The sequence below is a fragment of the Chaetomium strumarium genome, assembly GCF_033439665.1.
Source record: "Chaetomium strumarium strain CBS 333.67 chromosome Unknown B0T15scaffold_7, whole genome shotgun sequence".
Classification (NCBI taxonomy): Eukaryota; Fungi; Ascomycota; class Sordariomycetes; order Sordariales; family Chaetomiaceae; genus Chaetomium; species Chaetomium strumarium.
In genome coordinates, this window is record NW_026944435.1 from 393,927 (window position 1) to 412,829 (window position 18,903).

The 18,903-nt window shown below is 54.3% G+C and overlaps 6 protein-coding genes across 6 annotated transcripts; 4 read left to right on the forward strand and 2 right to left on the reverse strand.

The window, feature by feature from the left end:
* The first annotated feature begins 15 nt into the window (after nucleotides 1-15).
* Nucleotides 16-1,850, forward strand: B0T15DRAFT_289538 (glycoside hydrolase family 16 protein). Its single transcript, XM_062863690.1, has 2 exons — nucleotides 16-130; nucleotides 299-1,850. The coding sequence occupies exon 2, from the start codon at nucleotides 338-340 to the stop codon at nucleotides 1,532-1,534; it is 1,197 nt and encodes a 398-aa protein (XP_062717811.1). The 5' UTR covers nucleotides 16-130; nucleotides 299-337; the 3' UTR covers nucleotides 1,535-1,850.
* A 1,065-nt stretch (nucleotides 1,851-2,915) lies between these two features.
* Nucleotides 2,916-4,558, forward strand: B0T15DRAFT_569393 (Acetylxylan esterase At 0.90 angstrom resolution; the record flags this gene model as incomplete). The annotated part of the gene is made up of 5 exons (XM_062870808.1): nucleotides 2,916-3,020; nucleotides 3,087-3,332; nucleotides 3,477-3,656; nucleotides 3,778-3,982; nucleotides 4,386-4,558. The coding sequence occupies 5 exons, from the start codon at nucleotides 2,916-2,918 to the stop codon at nucleotides 4,412-4,414; spliced, it is 765 nt and encodes a 254-aa protein (XP_062717812.1). The 3' UTR covers nucleotides 4,415-4,558.
* A 264-nt stretch (nucleotides 4,559-4,822) lies between these two features.
* B0T15DRAFT_541748 (uncharacterized protein) lies at nucleotides 4,823-5,990 on the reverse strand (the record flags this gene model as incomplete). The annotated part of the gene is made up of 1 exon (XM_062869887.1): nucleotides 4,823-5,990. A coding segment is annotated over exon 1 (518 nt), but the record flags the coding sequence as incomplete, so codon positions are not given.
* Nucleotides 5,991-9,409: 3,419 nt separating this feature from the next.
* B0T15DRAFT_403578 (uncharacterized protein) lies at nucleotides 9,410-11,900 on the forward strand (the record flags this gene model as incomplete). The annotated part of the gene is made up of 4 exons (XM_062865210.1): nucleotides 9,410-10,264; nucleotides 10,382-11,342; nucleotides 11,405-11,799; nucleotides 11,856-11,900. 4 exons carry the CDS (start codon nucleotides 9,410-9,412, stop codon nucleotides 11,898-11,900), a joined length of 2,256 nt encoding a protein of 751 aa, XP_062717814.1.
* Nucleotides 11,901-13,904: 2,004 nt separating this feature from the next.
* On the forward strand, nucleotides 13,905-16,178 carry B0T15DRAFT_440046 (dihydrouridine synthase-like protein). Its single transcript, XM_062865901.1, has 2 exons — nucleotides 13,905-14,198; nucleotides 14,264-16,178. Exons 1-2 carry the CDS (start codon nucleotides 14,052-14,054, stop codon nucleotides 15,788-15,790), a joined length of 1,674 nt encoding a protein of 557 aa, XP_062717815.1. The 5' UTR covers nucleotides 13,905-14,051; the 3' UTR covers nucleotides 15,791-16,178.
* Nucleotides 16,179-16,579: 401 nt separating this feature from the next.
* B0T15DRAFT_514104 (uncharacterized protein) lies at nucleotides 16,580-17,231 on the reverse strand (the record flags this gene model as incomplete). The annotated part of the gene is made up of 2 exons (XM_062868095.1): nucleotides 16,580-16,843; nucleotides 16,926-17,231. 2 exons carry the CDS (start codon nucleotides 17,229-17,231, stop codon nucleotides 16,580-16,582), a joined length of 570 nt encoding a protein of 189 aa, XP_062717816.1.
* Between the last annotated feature and the right edge of the window lie 1,672 nt (nucleotides 17,232-18,903).

The window sequence follows — 18,903 nt, forward strand, 5'->3', positions numbered from 1 at the left end:
GATAAGCCTGGCCGCCCACCCCTGCCCGGCTATGGCAGCAGTCGCTTGCTTTCTGCTGGCTCCGGATTAGCTATTTGAGTGGCGTCTTCCCCTGCTCCCACGCCTGGCCCAACTGCTCTCTCTGTTTATCGTATGTATAGGTCCTTGATGCGGTACGTTTCCACGGCTTAGCTCCATGTGCTCTCTTGCATGTGGTCGCATGCCCTCGTGTCTTACATCTGTTCACCACACACTGAGGCCTCCCCTACCACACATGCTACCTCTGCAAGGCTGGACCTGATTCTTATATCGACCTCAGGGGGCACCGGGGGTTTTCAGGGACCCGTTGTGAGAGACCATGGAGCAATTGAAGCGGACACTATGCCTGCCATCCTCCCTTTCCTCGCTCATCTTCCTCATCTCCGCCACCATTCCCGCAGCAGCAGCAGCAGACCCTGCTCTGACGGATGACTCGAGATGCGGCTGCTACCTAACCAACGGCAACCAGAGCGCCTTCTTCGCAGACCACAGGTTCTTCGACTTCCGATCGTTGTCCGAGGACGCCGGCGTGCCGGCTGTGGTCCAGAACGTCGATGCTAGCGCTGGGGCCGAGATGACTAGTGCCTACTTTTCCAGCTCAGAATGGACGGACTTCTGGATGCTCGGCAGCTGGAACAACAGCAACCATGGCCGCTCCGACGCCACCGTGCTCATGGTCAACTCGCCCAACAACATCTATATCGAGGCCAACAACGAGGCCAACCCGTCCTCGCAGACTTGGCTCACCCTCCGCACGCAGCGCCTGGCCGACTTCCAGACCGCCGCCGAGATCGAGTCCGCCTCGGCCAAGTTCAGGTACCTGTCCATCCGCATGCGTGCCCGCACCGTCGGCGCCGCGGGAGCTATCACGGCCATGTTCACATACCGCGACGCCGACACGCTGGCCAAGGTGCAAGAGTCAGACCTCGAGATCCGCACCTCGGATCCGCGCAACCTCATCCACTACACCAACCAGCCCGCCTACACCGACGCGGGGGACACGGTCCCGCAAGCCACGCAGAATGCCACCATGCCTGGCGGGCGCGACTGGACGGACTGGGCCGTGCACCGCATGGACTGGACCCCCGGGAAAACCACGTGGTACGTGGACGATACACAGGTGGCACAGATCGAGTTCCAGGCGCCCAGGGACGAGAGTAACCTGATCCTGAATGCATGGAGTGACGGCGGGGCCTGGACGGGCAACATGAGCCGGAACGACGCGGCATACTTGCAGGTACAATGGTTGGAGGTGGTGTTTAACAACACCGAGGTAGGCAAGATGACGGACAAGGAAAGGAGGAGGAGGACCGGGAGGAGGAGGGAGGATGGTGGCGGCAGTGGCTGCGCGGCCGTGTGTAGTATCGACCAGACCCCGCAGCTGGGGAAGCCAGTGATGCTGTGGGATAATCGTGCGGCGGGGAACCAGCCCAATGGGGTTGGAAGGCTCGTTAGCTGGCTGCCGATGGGGATGGTCTCTTTGATGGTGTTGGTGTCGACCGGGCTGTTGATGTGAATCTCGGGCTGCGGAAGGATGATATGACTGCATATGAGTGCTACTAGTGCTTGATGGATTAGTCCAAAGCCTTAGTTTGGCAAAATCAACAGCGTGACTGCACCGCAGCGTCTAGCCTTCTCAGCATCAACATATAGCAGTTGCAAAGTTAAAAGATCCTTCAGAGATCACACGACTCTACCAGAAGAGAATTTGAGGCAGGAGACGCAAAGTGGGATAAGTACTAGCGGCAGTTTATTATAGAAGGTGGAGTGGCTCACGCACAGTATTCAAACAGCCGCGCTGGACGAATCCCATCAACTGCTGCCATTTCCACCTTGAATGTAAACCACTTCAGTTTACTACCCTAGTAAGTCCCTGATCATGACGGTATTCAGGGAGCTCGAGAGCAACTACCATATAATTATTATGAGGTGACCTAGGCCTCGCAACAATGCCAACAAGGGTCGAGCCCCTATTCAGCAGCGGCATCTTGGGACAATCCTTTTTCCTCAGGCCAGATACAACTACGTTGCCCATCGGAAAGACCGTTTCTTGCTACTCGGCTGGCATTGGGGTTCAGAACCGTTTTGCGAATCGCGGTTGAGGATGCTGCGCTGGGGTTTCCCATCGAGACAGTCCCTTGATGAACCCGCGAAGGAAGCTGAACTAGGTATTAGTACCTCAATCAAATATTACCTTACCTTGGGGCGAAGTAGGGCGTATTGAGCACGGAATTCAATCTCGCTAGCACTACTACAACAGAGCGACACTACTAGGCACCTAAGTAGGTAGGTAGTGGGAATTCAACTGAAAAGGAAATCAAGGAAAAGGAAGAAAAGAAAGATCAAAAGGCTACTTGTTCTTCAAGGCCTGTTGAAACTCCGAGTCTCATTGTGGTCTTTTCTATCATTTTCCGAGTCTGGTAAGGTGTAGCTTGGTGAAATCACATCAGCATTCCATGTCTGAACTCTGAAACACAAAATATCCGGCACAATTCGGCTGTGGCTCAAGTGTCGGGGATCGCTGTACCTGATCTTCATTGGCCCTAAAACGGTGACTTGCAGTTAGCATGATCGTCTTGTGATAACTGGTGTTGCACTCAGTGCACTCCTGCATGCCGCCCATTGCTGGTTCTCGGTGGTACCTATAGTTGCGGTTAAACACGTTCCCACGCCGATCAGGAAGAATGAGTTGGAGGGAAATCAGGGCAGCGCATCGTGCATAACCACGGATGGCAACTCTGCCGGACAGGTGGAGTTTCCTTGAGGCTTTATATAAGGTAAATGTGTACTAGTAGTAGTAGTAGTAGTATATCTGTGATTTCCCCTCGTCTCCGGGCCTAAAGGCATCACAGCACCCAGGTGAATGCCACTCCAAAACAACCATCATCATCCAGACCATGGCCATTAACGTCCTCATCCTTTTCCCCCCCCTCCTCTTGAGCATCACATTCACCACTACCGCAGCCTTCCCATCATCCGCCTTCCGGCCCGCGCCCCCTGCCGTCTTGTCTCTTACCAACTCATTCAGCTCAAGCAAGAACACCACCAACACCACGACATGCCCGAAGATCCACATCATCGCCGCCCGCGAGACGACCGCCCCGCCGCCGTTCGGCTCCTCGCGAACCCTCGTCGACCTCCTCCTCCAGGCCCTCTCTCCGTCAATCACGGCCGAGGCGATCGATTACCCGGCTGCCGGAGGCGAGGCGTACAGCGCGAGCGTGGCGGCCGGGATCGAGGCGGTGGTGAGGCAGACGGGCGAGTTTGCCGAGCGGTGTCCCGGGAGTCGGGTTGTCATGCATGGGTATTCCCAGGTAGGTTTTAGGTGTGCTTGTGGATATATATATCATGGTCTCCTGCTTGGGGTGTGAAGGGATTGTTGAGTCGTCGCATGGGGACACAAACGACAAGCAATTGCAGACGGTTAATCAGTCTGTCTGTCATCTACCTTAACCTAGGGCGCGCAAATCATGGACGATGCCTTCTGCGGCGGACCCGACCTGCCGAGTTTCAACTCCACGGGGAGGAGGCTCGTCCCAGCCGCCGTGGCCAACAGCACCGTGGCCATCATCCTGATGGGCAATCCACGACATGTCGACGGCCTGCCGTTCAACGTTGGGAATGCTACGGCTGGCGGAGTAAGTACCTACCTAAAAATCGTTTAGCGTTTTGCTTTCTTCGCCGTCAAAACGCAGCCCAGTCCCCAGGCATGTTACGTCGAGCAAGATGCCTACCTTACTGACTACGTCGGGGGAACAGTTCGCTGCTAGGCCGGTGGGCTTCCGGTGCCCTGAATTCCAGGACAGGATCCGGGCCTACTGCGACTCGCCCGACCCGTTCTGCTCCAACGGAAACGACCCGGCCACGCACCAGGGGTATGGGCAAGAGTTTGGGCAGGATGCCCTGCAGTTCGTCATCACCAAGATGGCAGTGTCGTCGGCGAGGTCGCGGCCCATTGCCCCGGGTGCGTGTATGTACCATGTTATCATGGGCTTTGTATATGGTTTGGTTGCATATCTGTAATACTGTACTGCACCTGATTGATACCTTACGTTTTGTTGGCATTGCTTGCCTGACCATGTTGAACACTCCTGAATCCTCCCCGACATTGCGTTGGAGACTCAGAATCAACCTAGAAGGTACTAGTAGTAGGTGACGTCCAAAGACGCGGCGGACGTTTCTCTGGAAGGCAAGAGAAGAGTTCGGTCTCTCCCAATGGCCTCACCTATGATGACCAAGACCGTCCACCTGCCTCTGTCGACAGATTTCCTGACTTTTGACAAGCCGAGCATGCTTAGGACGATGCATCTTGGCGGTAGGCCACATCAATAACATCAATCAAATAGGTACATACTACTGTGTTACAGCGCTGTCAGTTGCGGGCACGTCGGGATAGGGCGTTGGCTTTCGAGGCGGGCAGCCCGGCTGAAAGATAGGGCTGAATTCCAGCAAGCCTGCAGCCTTGGCGAGTCTTTCGTGTCCGCCCCTGCGTGTTGCAATTCATAGATCATAGCAACATGCCCCCAGCACTGGATTGAAGTGGAACGACGTTGTCATTTCTCGTTCGAGAAATCGGAAATCATCTCGGGGCCGCCAATCCCAGGCAAGCGCGAGCTTGGCGCAAATTGGGGCTCTTTCCACAGGAGCTGAAATATTACATATTAGTATGTAAGATACGAGCAATGCGTCTGGTAACAAACGTCTATGTGTAATTACCACGTAAATCCCGTACGCATTTGTCAACGTCAACGGTAATTCTCCGGGCGGCGTAAAGGCTTCTGTTGGTCTCCTCTTCCGCTCCGTCCTGCTCCGCCGCTCCGTGGCCTACCCCCGGAGCACGCTCGTATTCCTCGGCGAGCATAAAAATTGCTGACGACGACGATTTTCAGAGGGACCTATCATCCGCCACCCAGCGCTTACACAACCGCAGCGGTCACCATGTGCGAGCGAATCCTCGGTCGGAGCGAGAGTGTTCTGGTGCGCAATATCGCATGGTTGTACGGAGCTACTACTTAGGTACCTTAGTTTTGCAGTGTGGTTTATGCCAGTTATTGAGTGCGAAACCTCCCCTGGTCGCCGAGTTGTCGTGCCGTCCAGTCAGCGGCCGGCATGCACGCTGCTGTAGTCCGTTCCGGGCTTCATGCCGACGGAAACGGGAGTTGGCCATGCAGCCAAGAGAGGAGGAACTGGACATGGGCCCGTTGCACCGCATTCGCACACGGAGACCTACTAGTACTGACGTTATTGTCTCGCCGAGAATCGACGGGCCAAGCAGCATCCAGCAGCCTACCCGGTCGTGCCAGTCCCGTCGCCGGATAGCGGCTAAGCCGACGATGGAAATCCGTTGGGCTGGGTACCGGGACGGCGGAAGCTCGTGCCTGCTGATCTGGCTTACACTAGGTTCCAGATTGTCCGTAAGTCCGTCTCCCGGTCGCTGGCTGATTTGAAGCCTGCGACGAATCGACACTGTGCCTGCGCTGCTGCCCTGTCGAACTGGAAAGCGCTCGTCAGCGTTGGCATGTGTGGTCATCCAATAACTACGTACATGTACCTAACCATACCTATCCCAACGGTTCCATTGGCATATCAGTTCATGCTAAGCTTTGTCCGAGCTCGTGCTCCGCCTGATGCTCCGAGACACATTTCAGATGATCTGGACTTGACGCTAACAGAACGTTTCCCGGCGGGGGGACGGGAGGGCCACGCAAGCAAGATGTGTAATGCCTCTACTGTCGGGTGGTATGTACTCCAGACATAGGACTCTATGGATGGCGTGATCGAGAGCCTGGTGCTGAAAACGTCAATCGATCTTGGTTTCTGATGCTTACGCAGAACAGCTGGAGATAGGCGGCAAATGATAACCGTTAGCAATGTTGGACTACAGTACACGTCGGAGTGAAGGATCGACCGTTCCCAATTCCGAACCCCGGATGGCACATCTCGCTGCTGACGTTATGTATAATCTTCGTGGATAGATAGTAGTTAGTAGTAATGTTGATCCGTGGAACTACCTATGTAAGGCATGATGCATGTCTACGGTGCATGCCGAAGTACAGATGCCAAATCTGAACAGGCCGACAGCTGGCCCATTGATGACTCTGTCCGGAAACAATATGGTCTCATGCAAAGGCCCAAGGCCGTTCGTGCGGCTGCGATATCCCCAATGCTCTCAACCTACTCTTGTGTTCCGAATGATTGCTTCCTGGACAAGGTTTGTTAACCATTACCTAGGCGAGTCGATCTACACAGTTCCCTTGTTGTACTCGTACGGAAACAACCAACATGCGTGGCACTTAAAGGCGGGCAGGAAACAGGACATGTGCCTCTGCGGCACATAAAGAGAGGTCTTACCATACACCGCCACGTGAGTGCTATACACTACTCTAACGGTTAGATATACCTGCAACTTGAAATGGAAACTTCAACAGAAGAAAGCAGAGTGGGACACTTGGAAGGCTGATGAGAAGAATGATGATTTGCGTTGTCTTGGCGTGCTTCCCCATGGGGTTCACGAGCATTCAGGGAACTGCTTCCGGCTTGGTAATAAGAGAGCTTGCATATTTTGTAGTCATTAACCGAAGTCGTGTTTGGCATTCTGTCCGAGAAACCGGGTTCCGGTACGGAGTATTCCGTACTGTTTAAATACTAAGTTATTTAATCTCGCAGAATTTCTGGCTGAACTGCTGTGTGATGACCCCCAGTTTAAGACCGCAGAAATGGTCGCCTCTCGTACTTGCAGCGAGTAAAACCGGGCTGCCCGTTCAGAGTTTCGTCGGGCAGGTAGCTGAGGTACTGCTGGCCCGCTGCAGCACGCGCCGGAGGATGGGTTGTTGTTGTTGTTGTTGTTGTTGTAGGGAGGGCTGCAGGCCTGCTTCGCTTGGCGGGATGTTTGCGGCATCCCCTATCTTATGCAGCGCCGCATACACTACTGTGTAGGTAGTAGGTACCGCTTCGAATGGGATGGGCCGTCGAGATTTTCGAGACACACTCGGGTTTCCGAGAATACCTAGGGGCTGGCTACCTACTGTTTCTGGTAGTAGTCCATGTTACACTAGGTAGTAGTGAGCTTGAAAGAAGCAGGAAGTACCGCCTGCCATTGTTGTTCGAGTACGGATCACTGAGCAAGAAATTATTTTGGATATGAGGACAGCGAGGGGAAAGTATGCCTGTTATAAGTACTTGCTCCGTGCCTACCTTACCAACGGATGGATACCTGGTGGTGAGGCAAGGGAACACGAGGAATGCGGGGGTGTCTTGCAGGGAGGTCTGCACATAAAATCCGACCGACAGATCACTCACGCAGCCGCGGAATGTTGTTATAAGTCCTCTGGCATCAAGGCTACTGGAAATCGACACGAAACCGAATGGGCGCGACTCCATCCATCCATAATTCTTTTATTCCTAACGAGCGGATGCGAGCAAACGCGCTCGAGAGATCAAAAGACGGAGAAGGAACTAATGAGCCGACAATGTAGTTCACTATGATTAGTTGCTTTGCTGCCAATACCTAAGGTAGGGAGTTTCGTACGAATTGAGGTTGTAAGCCGCAAAGATTCTCATAGTTATCATGAGCTCCCTTGTGGTGCGGCGGGCGAGCCCTTTTCGCCACACAGGACCAACCCCTGTTCGCGCGACTCTCGGGTCAATGCATGTCTCCATCCCGCGTTAACCAATCGCGCAGTCCGCTCTTTTGGCCTCAGTCAACATCATGATGGCGAGAGAAGTGCCTGGTCGTTGCAAGCCATCGGACTTGACCTGAGATGGCCACGAATACCTACACTAGAAAGGCGCTACAACAGAGGCAAAAAAAGAAGCAAAGTTCATTCACTGACGGCCGATCAAGGGATGCAGACAGCTTGAACTGTCACGATTCAGTTAGTAACCAACCCCTGACACGGTACGAGCCAGGCTAGATTGTCTCCACTGATTAGCTCCAACGTCGCAGCTAAGAATGGAAGGATTCCGTCGCGGGGTGTACTGTACCGTACCGACTTGTAGGTACTCTCGTAAGTCCAAGGTGCGCGAGTGGGACTTCACCCCAGCCGTTACTGTAAGTTACCGCCTATAAGAAGATTGTTTGTATTAAAGTTCGTGGTGGACCTGCCCAGTGGAGCTGCATCGGCGTGTAGGAGTGGCTGTTGCGGCTGCAATGCCCTGGATGTCTTGGAATTTGTCCGCAAGGCAAGCGGTACAGTACAGATTACCGATCCATTCGTTCCAGGGGCTTTCCAATTCTGGCGTGTGCACCGCCATTGCCTTGTCCGTCTCTTGATGCGTGGTCTGCCTGTCTCTCACTTTCCTCAGATTGATCTCGCCTTCGCACAACTCCCCGCTCCCCAATCCCTTCCATCATTCATTCTTTCTCTTCGTCCCGTCACTTCACCGCCCACACGCCCGTCTCCTCTTCGAAAGGTCTCTTCTTTCGCTGGGCTTTCCTCGTCAGGTGTAACCGAGCCCTTCAGAAGCCTCCTCCGTCCGTGCAACGTCGCGGTGCCCCCCTCCCGTCGTTCTGTGCCCTGCCCCTTCTGGGACGGCCCTTCTTTCGATTCTTCGTCGACCTTCGCCGAAACAGCTCTGGAATTGCACCCTGTCACGGCCCTTCACCTACGCTGTCTTGCTTCCCTATCTGTTATTATTTTCTGCTCAGTTCTTTCTCATAATCCGCGTCTAGGCCTTCGATCGCCCTAACGCGACTCGGCCACCTTGGGCAATTTCAAAACAACCAGAAAAAAAGAAAAAGAAAACAAGGAGATAACCCGAACACCCCGACCTCTGCCTGCTTTTCTAGGTGCCAGTATCTGGGTCAACCCGATGTCTTGGGTCCAATAGCAACCGAATTTGCAGGTGTCAGCAGTGGACACTGCACACAACCTCTCCTCGAGTGTCGACTACCTGACAGTCCCAAATCGACAAACTGCCATAGTCATCGAGGGTACTCTTGAAACGAACAAGAAGCCATAATACCCTTTTTCCTTTGGCCGCAGGCGTCCTTCGATTCTACCCTGTCACCAATCGTTGAAGGTCCTCAGCAGGACCTACTATTCGTTTTCCCTTAGAGTTGCAGGTATGTAATTTTGCTTGACAGTCGTTATCTACGACTCGCAGGCAACTTTTGGTGGTTCTGCACCTGTCAATCTTGTTCTCGACCTTCCCGCTAACAGGATACCCCACGCGGCAGCCCTCCCGATTCACGAAACCTCCGTCGTGCCTTTGCCGTACGCTGAGTATCGTCGCGCAGACCCGAGATTTTGGGCGGTAGGAAGAGCTTCCTTTCCGCGGGGTTGTGTTAAACCATACCCCTCTCACCATGGCCGCTCTTGTACAAGGTTACCATCCCCAGCAATCCGGAACAGTTACGGTGCTGCAGACACGGCCATCGTCTGCCTCTGGCATGCTGCAGTCAGCCCCGGTTCAGTCAACTACGCAATACACGTCCGGTTCCCAGAGGAATAGCATCCATGGCTTGCCGACGACGGTCACTGCACCCGTGGTGTACCATGGCGGTTCCAATTCCGGCCAACAGTATACCTTGAGAGGTATGCCCGGTCATGCTCCAGCAACACAATGGCAGCACCCGAGGACGCACCGAACATCCTCTTCGCCAGCTGTTCCCAGCATCCAGACCCTAGATTACCTACAGCCTGCTGTGGCACGCTCCCGCTACACGGCTAGTGCGTCCATGACCAACCTGCCCAGCACTGCAAACAGCGGCTTGCATCTGGGCACCCGCGACGACTCGGCTTTGCCAGTCCCTGGCAGCAGGAGAACCTCAACGGTACCCCGTTCGCAGGGAAGCAATGGAGCGTCGACGCAGTCCTCACTTGCGCCAGCAGCTCCTATACGGGCGACGCCCGAGCGGTATAGGCGATCAGCTTTGCGAACGGCTGATACGGCAGGTGCGGCAACACCCGCCGGCTCCCAATTACGGCCTTCGCATTCGGCGCTGCTGAATAGGCCCAATAGTTTCGTTGGCGCCGTATCTGGATCTGCGATTGACGATATGGGAGTGGCGCCGATCCCACCCCAGGACGAAATCAAGAGGGTTCGCAGGCGCAGCATGCCTGCATTGGATTCTCCCGGTTTTTCCATGCACCTAACCCCGCACGATCTCAAGCAGCCGGCAGAATCAAATCGGCCCAAGAGTGCTGATAGGGATAACAAGCCCGTCAAAACGGGCCCGGCGGCCGACAAAAACAGCAACGATGGGCAGACCGGAAGCCCAAGGCCAAGTTTTCCGTCCTCGTCTGTAAGTGACCCAACCTGCATTTCGTTCGGCCGCACCCCATTGCCACATTGTCCAATCGTTTGCCAAGCCCATGTTCTCTTCTGTGCTAATCAAAACGGCCATTCTCTCATAATGCAGTCGACAAACCGCAACGGCAACTTATCTGACCCCGCGAAGCCCACCGCCTCCCCTGACCAGAAAGCCAGCACCAATCCGGATTCTGCAAGGCCTGTCGATATTCCTCCACGAAGCTCCTCAACCGATGCTCCGAATGGGAAACGAGCCCCAAATTCATCGCCGCTTTCGAACCCGGTCCCTATGGATTCGGAGGGAGGAACCGGCCAGTCTTCGGACGCCCCTCGATCCGCGACTCAGGAGATCGCATCTACGCCTCGCTATGAAAGCCCCGCTGTTAAGCAACTAACTGCGATTAACCAGAAGGGGGGCAAGGCCAAAAGCAAAACGTCACGGCTTCGTCGAGCTTTCTCATTTGGTAGTGCCGCGGAGTTCAGGAAGGCTGTGCATGACAGTGAGACCGCGGATAATAGCAAAGGGAAACTTCACAAGGAGCGGGATGCCGATGACGAGCTTGATGAGGAACAGGCGCGGATCGCTCAGCAACAGGAGGCTGCTGGGATTGGCAGCAACATCTACGGGGCCAGGTTCTTCTCCGGCTCAACCGACAATCTTTCTATTTCGTCTACAGCTTCGTCGGCTTCGATTATGATCCGGAAGATGGGCCGCGGGATGAAAAAGGGCACTAGGTCCCTCGTTGGATTATTCCGGCCAAAGTCGATCGTCGGCACTCCAGCGGCTGAAACGACTCACCCCGAGACGACACAAGCAGCGGTGTCCATGATCACCGTTGAGGCGGAGCGGGAACGCGTTAACGTGAACCCCGAACCTCGGGCCCCTGGGGGAGGTACCGGGTTTCCCCGCCTGGAGCGAAATTCCATTGACGCAGCCAAAGTACCAGCGGCTGAACCGGAGCGTGTGGGAAGTTCGGGAACCGATAGCACCACGGCGAGAAAGAGCATTGTAGGCGGCGAGAAGGAACGGGCAGAGGTGCTAGCTGCTGTTAGGAAGGGGATCTTGAAGAGTAAGCATCATTTCTGGTCTTCTAACCATGGCACAGCTGCTAACCCCTCTGTTTTCCTACAGAGCGCAATGGCTCTCAAAGCCCATCACCTCGGCCCTCTGAAACCAAGGGCTCCCCTTTCGATCTACCCAGCGTGCCGTCCGCCACAGACTCGCCTAGCTCTAGCGCGCCTAGTACTCCCAATGAAGATTCCCAGGGACAGAGGAGGACTGGCACGGTCGCGATCGGGAGCGAGGACTATTTTGTCTCTGCTCTGCGGCTCCGCCAGGACTCGAAGTCGCCCGGCACTCCACAGGGTACGAAGCGCTCTGCGACGTTCAGTCCCCGGATTGTCTTTTTCGAAACCTGGCCAAGTCAGGAGTATGACCGTCGGGGCGAGATTGCTACGTGCAACCGCTTGACACCAATGCTGGCTCAGCAGATCAAGGAGGAGCTAAACAGCTTCAAAATGGCAAGTGTCTCTGCGATAACGCTACGTGACTGTTTCAAAGACGGCTAACAGTTGGATAGGAGATGGAAGTCCACGAGAACTCGAAAATCTACACGCACTTCTTCTGATGACACAGGCGTATCATGATGCCTTTCGAACCACACCTCTCGGCCAACTTGCCTTCATTTGATACAGAGGGCAGTGAGATCCTGTCGTGTACTTGACCAGTGACTACATTTTCTTGGGCGTTTCAGGGTCTGCATAGTACGGTGTCACGGCGTTTTCGCATTCCGTCTGGACAGCTTTTGCGGCTAGAGTCTTGCACAACTCGACACAGCAAAATTAATCACGTGCGATTTGAGGCCGGTTTCGTCTCTCTTGTTTCGACGCCAACCAACCTGATTCGGTCGGGAGCTGCCGCGGCGTTGGACGCCAGGCCAAGCGGGGAAAGATGTTGGGAAGAGTATGGGGCAGAGGTTGGGGGATCGGGAAGAGCGAGAGGCGAGGAATAGGGGGCGGGGATAAAGCGGGGTGGAGGATATCGTCGATTTACGGAATTCGCATGGAGCAACGAGCAAAGGCGACGAGACGGGAACCTCCCTCCAGCGGCGCGGCAGTCAGACCGACACCAGAAGAGATGGGAAGGCCACAGCGTCGAGGACACGGCATCAGCGTGGCAACATACTCAACAATGTCTTTGTGTTTTTCTTTTTCTTGTTTACTAAGCGACAAAAGGTTCCACGATGTCCGTGTCGGAGCGTCCTTCTCATTGGGAGGCTTAATCATGATTTTTCTTGTTCCTCTCATTTTCCTTCCAGTTTCCATCTTCCATTTGGTGTCATACATAGTCATCGCTGCCATTGTCGTCGTCGTTTGGCCGCCGTCGCCCATTGTTAATTCCACCTATTAGGTAACAAAAGCAAATATCAGGTACATACAAACTTGCAGGGAAAGCACCAAAGCAAGGAACTTGAAAAACAAGGTGCTGTATACAGAGACTGAGATCATCTTCCTGAAAAAGCCAGGTTACAGAGATCACGGTAGTTGGTAAGGGGGGACGAAAACGCCCTTCGGCTCATTTCGAACAATTTCCGTCATTGGAGTCACGCGGACTACCTACCTGGTATTCATGCTGGTTGTCCTTGATCTGGCGTGCTTCTATCGATTCTACCGTTGACCACCCGTACTATGGAAACTTCACGGTTCTACTACTGCATAATAAGGCCGGATTACGGTACTATACACAGTGATACAAGAAGCTGATATGAACGCTGTGAAGTACGGTACTGTACGAACCTATATTTCGTACAATACCGTACACATACATGCAGCTGCCATATGGAATTGCAGTTATGCATTCCCACTCAACTCCGGGCTAACAATTCTAAAGCGGTAAACGGCCGGCCGACCTACCTTATGCTCATACATTCCTTGGAGATGATGAATCTGGTCTGTGAGGGGGTGGATTGCATCCCAGCGAGTAGCTAGTTTCTGCCTGGTTCGTCTGCTTTCGAAAGTTTCCCTTGCTGTCTCTTGCGTGCTCGGAGTATTGACCTGTATGGACAGTATGTAACGCATGTAAATTAAGTTCCCGGAAACATGTCAAATACATTCTAAGCAGAAGCTCGGCTTGCGGTGCTGCAACCACGTGCCAACTCACCCGACAGTTAACACAGGTCAAAAAGAAGAGGAAGGCGAGAAGATGAGAACAGAAGGAAGAATAGAAGATGTAATAGAAATAAAGCAAGCCATGTAAGGTACCGTACGGATTATTAGCAGCCGAAATACATCTCGTTTTGTCTCCTGAGGGGTATAGACAGTTACGCCATGTCCGTTTACCTTGTCCGTGTATTTTTCTGATGGTGCGATCTTACCGTTTGATGTCGCAGATACGAGAACGCGTGTCGATAACATTTCGTGGTGTGCCCCGGGTCAGGATACTATGGAAGGATGATTCATGCAATCATTGCCTTGACTGAACTCGGGGGGTCGACTGGCCGCCTTGCGGGGTGTTGCATCGCCCCGCATGTTCAAGAAGTTATGACCAATCAAAGCGTCTGCTGCTGCGATGGAACTTTCAAAGCCTTGCAGCCTGACAGTATTTTTCCTTATCAGAGTGTTATCTTTCTGTTCGGCTTTCTGCCGGGGTTCAGCCTCGACATTGCAAATCGCCAACCCTCGCTCAAACGGACACGCTGGCGCGAGGTTTTGGTTTCGTGTTTCGCGCATCGGTTGCGCGGGTGCTGGTGGTTGACCCGCTGCGGGTGAGATTATTCTCAATGGCGTCCAATGCGGCCATGACTGAGGCGGCGGCGGCATCAGTTCCGCCTGCCATGAGAAAGACAAAACTGTATGGACGCGCGTTCTATGAGAGCATCGGTTCACCAAAGCATATCATTGCTCCCATGGTAGACCAGTCAGAATTTGTAAGTCAAGCGGGATGTCCTTGCGCCTGGCGATAGCGACTTATGCCTCCTTTTTGCTGTGTTAGGCCTGGCGCATGCTGTCGAGATCCTTTCTTCCCGAGTCCCAGCGATCCAGCATCCTTGCCTACTCGCCCATGTTTCACGCGCGGCTCTTCGGAGAAAGCCAGAAGTACCGAGATCAACACTTTCAGCCGACAAAACCCGAATCCAACGCCCCCTTTCTAGACGGCAACCCGGCCATCGACCGACCGTTCTTCGTGCAGTTTTGCGCCAACGACCCGCAGGCGCTTCTGAATGCAGCGAAACTAGCGGCGCCCTACTGTGACGCAGTCGATCTCAACCTAGGCTGCCCGCAGGGCATCGCCAAGAAGGGCCATTACGGTGCCTTCTTGCAGGAGGATCAGGAGTTGATACACCGCATGATCAAGACCCTTCACGAGAACCTCGACATTCCCGTCACGGCCAAGATCCGGATTCTAGACACGAAAGAGGCAACGCTCAAGTATGCGCAGAACGTCCTCAGTGCCGGCGCCAGCATCTTGACGGTACACGGGCGTCGGCGCGAGCAGAAGGGACATCTAACTGGCCTGGCAGACTGGCAAATGATCCGCTACCTGCGCGACAACCTCCCGCCTGAAACGGTACTGTTTGCAAACGGCAACATCCTCCAGCACGAGGACATCGAGAAATGCCTCGCCGCCACCGGGGCAGATGGCGTCATGAGCGCCGAAGGAAACCTCAGTAACCCAGGCATCTTCACCGCCCCGCCACCACCCGGCCAAGAGCCGCGTGGCTACTGGCGCGGCAGAGATGGCAAGGGCGGATGGCGGGTTGACGAAGTCTTCCGCCGCTACCTCGACATCCTTCACGAGTACGTCCTGGGCGCCCCGCCACCGCCAAGGAGGCCGCTCTTCGTTCCCGGCGACGACACAGCCTGGATGAGCGAGGAGATCCTGCTGCCCGGTCAGAGTGGGCATCAGAGCAAGCCAAAGAAGCGCAGGAGCGACGTGGCCAAGGAGAACCCTGCGCTGATGGCAGCCAACTTCATCGGCATGCAGCCGCATCTGTTCCACCTGCTCCGTCACTTCGTCTCGCGCCACCACGACGTGCGGGACGCCCTCGCCAAGGCGCGTCTGGGCGACATGGAGACATATGAGGCTATCTACCAACTGGTCGAGAAGAAGGTTGCGGAGGGGTTACTTGAGTACGAGAGAACTGATGGAAAGAGCGTCGAAGAGGAGGGTACCTCTGTTGCAGTAGAAGACCAAGATGATCCCGAGAGCTCGGCCCGCGCGATCCGGGAGTGCAAGCGCCCCTGGTGGGTTGTCCAGCCCATCATTCGGCCACTGCCCAAAGAGGCCATGGCTAAGGGGGCGGTACAAATGAGCAAGAAGGAGAGGAAACGGGTAGCAGCTGAGATGGAAGAGAAGGAGGCGCCAGTGAATGGTGCTAAGAGAAGCAAGGACGATTCACGGCCGGCGTCGAACGGGGATGGTACCGCTGTTGGCGAGCCCGGCGCCGGGATTGTTTTGGAGGCGCAGTCGCTCGAGAAAACGACCAGTTATCCATCCAGTGAGCTAGTGAACGGGTGAGCCTCCTCCGGGGGCTGTATCTGGATGAATCGCGATAGCCAATCCCGCCCATAGGCAGATGGGAATGCGCAGGAGCGGCAAGCAGGCTCTACTGTGGCTGTCGGAGCAGGGCTGGCAGTGTGATGGTGGCCAGGCTCGTAACACCCGAGAAACGCACGCAAGACTAAGCGACGAAGGCTAACGATGCTTCTGCTGGCACCCGGGATTTAGTTGTGGATATGCCGCGTTTCTGATGACCGCTGTCTTGAATATACCCTCTGCTGTGAAATCTAAGCCAGAAGTAGCCATCTACTCCACTAATAGTTAGAACTAGAGGCATGGAATATGGTGTGGGCAAAGAGGCTAAACGTCCTAAACATTCAGGGAAAAAGCAGAACGTATCACGAAATGCCTTCATCACTCATATCGATGTCATCCTTTGATCTTAGAATCTAAGTAGCAAACGTAGCATCCCCTGAGAGAGATGAGTGTAGTGCTGACATCACAGCTATTCCGTACTCCATGTTACCTACTAATTCAACCAGCATTTCGTGACGCCTTTGATTGCTACGACGCACAGGAAAACAAAAGTGGCAATGCCCCTGTGTCATCATCAATCAGGTTTAAGGTCTGGCCGGAGTCGTATGAGATGGAACATACCTTGGTATCCTTCCTATAACCCAAGCTAGCCACTCAGAAATTGGAAAGAAAAAGAACGATCCTGTAAAGTTGTGACACCATCCAAAGCCCTCCCCGTAGATGACAGGAAAAATAATACCTAGGTAATTCCCCATCCCATCGGTGCCCGTCTTAGGCTTTCCCCAGCCAAACCATCAGATCGTCCTGCCCCCCGGCATTTGGGAAAGTGCGGTCTGGCAGTGGTCCCTCGGGCGGGAACGGCAACTGCCATGTTGCCGTCCGCTGGTACTTGGCACGCCCGCTCTCATGATTGGGCACCCGCTCCGTTTCCCAAACCATGGCCTGCATGTCCTTGACTTCCAGTATCCAAGTCCCTCGCCAGTTGCTCTCCTCGTGAACCATCTGCTGGAGGCGCCAGGGAAATTCGGCCCCTCGCTTGAACCGCCATCCGCTTTGTGGCGGGCGTTTTGCCGGATAAGCCGGCGGCGTCAGTTTTCCTTGGCTCGGGTTGCGGCACCTCGTAGGGCTCGTCCTTGCCCACCGCGGGCGGAACTGCGTTCCCTTTGGAGTCGAGTTGTTGTTCCACCTCGTTGTTTTCGTCCTTGCATGTCGTCATCGGGGGCGGGGCCGCGTCCTCTATGCCGTTCGGCTGTTGTAAACCCGAATCCTCCGTAATATGTTCCTCGCAACAAAATTCTCGCTGCTCTGGCTCTTTGGTTGTTTTGTCCAGACCCTTGCGGAGCCTGCGGCCGAGTTGGTAGTCAATGAACGCCTGGTGAACAGCCGCAAATGGCCGCTTTGCGATGGTGGTAATCTTGCCCATGCTTAAGGCAGTCTTGGCCCCTGGTAAGGAGACAGGTGAATGAATTATCTAGTACGGTATAGACTTAACGTACATGATAAGCGAGTGACCCAGACAAGCGAATGACCCACTTCCTACACGACGCGACATCTTTGCACTCAACAACAAAATTTCCTCTACCATCCAAAATGCCCTCTACTTCAAAAGAAGGCCAGATAATCTTGGCTCTCCAAGCTCTTCAAAACGACAAGAATCTAAGCGAACGAGCCGCAGCTAAGATCTATAGGGTTGACCGTAGGACCCTGGGGCGCCGACGCGCCGGCAAGCCTGCACGATACGATCTTCCAGCCAACTCGCGCAAGCTCACAGATCTAGAAGAGAAGGCGATAGTTCAATATATCAATGAGCTATCTGCACGTGTATTCCCGCCTAGGTTATATGGTATGGAAGATATGGCCAACCAACTACTACGCGAACACGACGCGCCCCCTATTGGCAAACGCTGGGCTTATAACTTCGTCAAACGCCGGCCAGAGCTCTATACGCGATATACACGTAGATACGACTACCAGAGGGCTAGATGCGAAGATCCAGACGTTATTCGCAAGTGGTTTAGGCTTGTACAGAACACTAAGGCCAAGTATAGTATTATGGATGACGATGTCTATAACTTTGACGAGACCGGGTTTATGATGGGCATTATCTTTACGGGTATGGTTGTTACAACCTCAGATGGCCGGAGCAAGGCTAAGCTGGCCCAGCCTGGCAATCGCGAGTAGGCAACAGTGATCTAGGGAGTCAATGCTCTCGGCTAGGCTATCCCTCCGTTCATCATCTTGGCCGCACAATACCACCTCGTCAACTAGTACACCGAGTACAACCTCCCGGCCGACTGGCGTATCGCAACCACCGAGAACGGCTGGACTACCAACGTAGTAGGCCTTGATTAGATCAAGCACTTCGACTACCATATAGCGCCTCGGACAAAGGGCAAATACCAGTTGTTGATCCTCGATGGCCACGAAAGCCACCACTCGACCGAGTTCGAGCTCTACTGCCAGCAGAACAACATTATCACGCTCTGCATGCCTCCACATTCCTCCCACCTCCTCCAGCCACTTGATGTTAGCTGCTTTGGGCCGTTGAAGCAGGCGTACGGTCGCCAGATCGAGGACTTGGTACGCGCGCATATCAACCATATAAGCAAGCTCGAGTTTCTTTATGCCTTTCGCACGGCCTTCTTTGCCTCTATCACCAAGAGAAATATACAGGGCGGTTTTGCAGGGGCTGGCCTTGTGCCATACGATCCAGAGAGGGTGCTTTCGAAGCTAGATATCAAGCTTCGTACACCAACACCCCCAACCTCACGGCCGGGCACTGCATAATCTTGGGTCTTCCAGACACCACACAACCCTCGAGAAGCCGAGTCACAGTCAACGCTTATCAAGACTCGCATTGCCAACCATCAAAATAGCTCCCCGACTTCAATGTTGGCTGCTGTGGACCAGCTTACCAAGGGTACGATGGCTGTAATGCACCAGGTGGCCCTCCTTCAGGCAGAGGTGTCTTCGCTCCGCAAGGCTAACGAGGCGCTAAGCAAGCGCCGGAGAGCCAAAAAAACACGTGTGCGGCTTGGAGGATCACTTACTGTGCAGGAGGCACAGGAGGTGGTAAGCCAGGGGGCTATAGGTGG